Raw genomic sequence first — 3,429 nt, 5'->3', positions numbered from 1 at the left:
CTGTTCAGCTCCCCAGGCCCTTCTGTGAGTCTTTTTACCAGAAAAACTTGACCCAGAGGCCGTGAGGCCCTGCAGCTTGGATGCTTATTTGCATATTCTTCTTTATGTAACCTCTCCATAGGGTTCAGAAGAGGCAGGCTTAGGCCTGGGACAGAGAAAAATTGATTACATAGCACAAAGAGTTTGGTGCCCAGGTATATTTAATAGGGCAAGGGTCTTATAACTGTGCACTAGGGAGGGCTCCCGAGGACCTAAGTCTGCGCGCAGAGCCTGCGATGGGCTTTTCTCTTTGTGGAGCAAAGATGTCTCATTAGGAGCTCGGATTTCCCACTGACCTTTTATTTAGGCCTGGATTGGAGTCTTTGCTGCTTCTGTGGCTGCTGCTCCTGGCAGGGTCTTGCACCGAAACTGTCGTTGTCCTCACCTGTGGAGAAGAAGTCCCCGGCACCGACATCGGTGTTCTAGCTGACCATCTCCTGTTGACTCTCAGCAAGAAGCGCCAAGCCAATCCCACCCGATGGAGTTCAACAGCTCGCTGCTCCCCGTGAGCGAGAGCGACCGGCAGCTGACCGTCGGTCATGCGGGCCTGGACCGCGAGCGGCTGTGCGGCCAGGCCCCACAGTGTGTGCTGGCTTTCGACGTGGCCACCGACATCGGTGTTCTAGCTGACCATCTCCTGTTGACTCTCAGCAAGAAGCGCCAAGCCAATCCCACCCGATGGAGTTCAACAGCTCGCTGCTCCCCGTGAGCGAGAGCGACCGGCAGCTGACCGTCGGTCATGCGGGCCTGGACCGCGAGCGGCTGTGCGGCCAGGCCCCGCAGTGCGTGCTGGCCTTCGACGTGGTCAGCTTCTCGCAGGAGCAGTTCAGGCTGGTGCACGTGGAGGTAGAGGTGAGGGACGTCAACGACCACGCGCCCCGCTTCCCCCGGGCCCAGATCCCCGTGGAGGTGTCGGAGGGCGCGGCGGTGGGCACGCGCATCCCCCTGGAGGTGCCGGTGGACGAGGACGTGGGCGCCAACGGGCTGCAGAGCGTGCGCCTGGCCGAGCCGCACAGCCCCTTCCGAGTGGAGCTGCAGACGCGCGCGGACGGCGCCCAGTGCGCCGACCTGGTGTTGCTGCAGGAGCTGGACCGCGAGAGCCAGGCCGCCTACAGCCTGGAGCTGGTGGCCCAGGACGGCGGCCGCCCGCCGCGCTCCGCCACGGCCGCCCTCAGCGTACGCGTGCTAGATGCCAACGACCACAGCCCGGCCTTCCCGCAGGGCGCCGTGGCCGAGGTGGAGCTGGCGGAGGACGCGCCCGTGGGCTCGCTGCTGCTCGACCTGGACGCGGCGGACCCCGATGAGGGCCCCAACGGCGACGTGGTGTTCGCCTTCGGCGCCCGCACCCCTCCCGAGGCGCGCCGCCTCTTCCGCCTCGACCCGCGCTCAGGCCGCCTCACCCTGGCGGGACCCGTGGACTACGAGCGCCAGGACACCTACGAACTGGACGTGCGGGCGCAGGACCGTGGCCCCGGGCCCCGCACCGCCACCTGCAAGGTCATCGTGCGCATCCGAGACGTCAATGACAATGCGCCGGACATCGCCATCACCCCGCTGGCTGCCCTGGGCCGCACTTGCTGGGGGTGAGGAGGGGGCGGATGCGGCCTCGTCGAACGGGCCCCGGACGCCAGCGGCCGGCGCCATCTCTTTGGTGCCAGAGCGGGTGGCGCACGGGAGCTTGGTGGCGCTGGTCTGCACCTCGGACAGGGACTGGGGCGCCGGGTGTAGCGCTTGTGCGCCCTCTACCGGCACAAGCACTTCCGGCTGCAGCCGGCCTGAGCGGGCAGCTACCTGGTGGGGCGCCGTTTCCACCTGCGTGTGGGTGGACCCCACCGCTGGGGAGCTGTGTGCGCGACAGGGGCCTGACCGTGAGGAGCTGGCCGGGCTGCAGCTGCACGCGGAGGCCTAGAACGACCACGCACCTTGGCTGGTGTCCTTGCCACTCTTCAGTGGCGCAGCCCTGGTGTCTTCTGTCCCCTGGGGCGCGTCCCTGGGCTACTGGGTGACCAGACTGCAGGCAGGGGACTTGGAACAGGTCCCTAGAGCTGAGCTGACTTACACCCTCCTCCGCAGCGACGGTGGCCGCGGTACTAGCGCTGCGCCCGGCAACTCTGAGCTGTCCCGGCGCCGCCGCCTGTGCCCGCATCCCGCTGGCCCACTGGCGGCGGTCGTCGCGGTTCTGGACGTTGGGCAGCGGGCCCTGCGGTGCTCGGCGACACCGCTCCTAGTGCACGCGGATTTGGCGCCACCTGGCGGAGAAGTGGCGCCGGTGCCACCGCCGCCGCTGCCGCCAGACCCGGGACGGAGGGACCCGCTGGGCGGCGCACAGCGCAGGGACCCGAGGGGCAGCCTCACCTTTCCGTGGTGGCTGTTTAGGCCAGCAGCTGCCGCCTGCCTTCTGCCGGTGGCGGTCGTCACCTTCACCGTGACTTGTTTCTGCCAAGGCGAGTCTAAGACACGAAGGAGGAAGCTTTATGAGCACAGCCCAAGGGGGTGTCACACAAAGAGTGGCCAGGTTGGCCCAAGTCACAGCTGGGGCTGACTCTGGGGGCTTTCACCTGAGGGTCTTCGAGAAGACGCCACCCCTTTCCATTTCCGCAGAAGCCGGGAAGGCGACTGGGCCGCGATCCCCGGTCCAGGGGCGGCGGGGTGGCCTGTGTCCCATGCGCCCGGGTAGGGCACCCACTGCTCTCTAGTGTCCTCGTTAACATTTAGTAGATTTTCATACTGGGAGCATTATGAAAATTCAAGGCCTGATCAGATTGGGACTTCCAATGTCTAATTTGGGGTGACTCTATTTTTTGAGAGAAAAGCATTCTCACAGATGAGGGCAGGAGGCCTGGTGGCCACGTGACCGTTAGGCCGCATCTGTTTCTGCTGTTTATGCCCCGGTAGCTTCCTTATGGGTCCATTTTGAATACCTTTGTCCCTCAAGATTTAAGCGCTGTCCTCCCCAAGCACTCCAGATGAGCAATGTGGTGCCTGCACCGTCGGCTTTGATGTCTAAGGGTGAAATATTAACTGTTACTTTCTCCCCTCTTTTTAAATAGGGTTCGGTCTCAGTTCCTTTTCATTCCCTGTCCCCGGTGTGGAGAGGACAAATCTGTTGCAAGATTTCAGGTAATTTCAGAGTATTTATCACTATCTCTCAGCAATGTGTTTCAGGTTTTGTACATTTATTTTTATTTTTTTAAAATTTTTTATGGATAACAGAGTAATTCTTTCCTTTCTCCTTCCAGTACACGTTCAAGTCTGGATGAATTTAGTGTGAAAGGCAGTGGAAAAGGAGGCAGTGACTTGAGTGACAGCAGTTCTGATACCAGTAGAGAGGATTTCAAGAAAACATCCTCTCAAATAATTGCAAAGCAAGAGGGTAAGTTCACCCATGTG

At 61.9% G+C, this 3,429-nt stretch overlaps 1 protein-coding gene across 1 annotated transcript; it reads left to right on the top strand.

Moving 5' to 3' along the window:
* Positions 1-517: 517 nt before the first annotated feature.
* LOC102880267 (protocadherin-8-like) lies at positions 518-2,267 on the top strand. Its single transcript, XM_015591791.1, is given in 5 exon segments — positions 518-640; positions 691-1,607; positions 1,609-1,769; positions 1,772-1,855; positions 2,113-2,267. Coding segments are annotated over 5 exon segments (1,440 nt in total).
* Positions 2,268-3,429: the final 1,162 nt, after the last annotated feature.

Source organism: Pteropus alecto, unplaced genomic scaffold, assembly GCF_000325575.1.
Source record: "Pteropus alecto unplaced genomic scaffold, ASM32557v1 scaffold35, whole genome shotgun sequence".
NCBI classification, from domain to species: Eukaryota; Metazoa; Chordata; class Mammalia; order Chiroptera; family Pteropodidae; genus Pteropus; species Pteropus alecto.
Note: the sequence above shows the minus strand (reverse complement) of the source record. Positions and strands in the feature narration are given on the sequence as shown.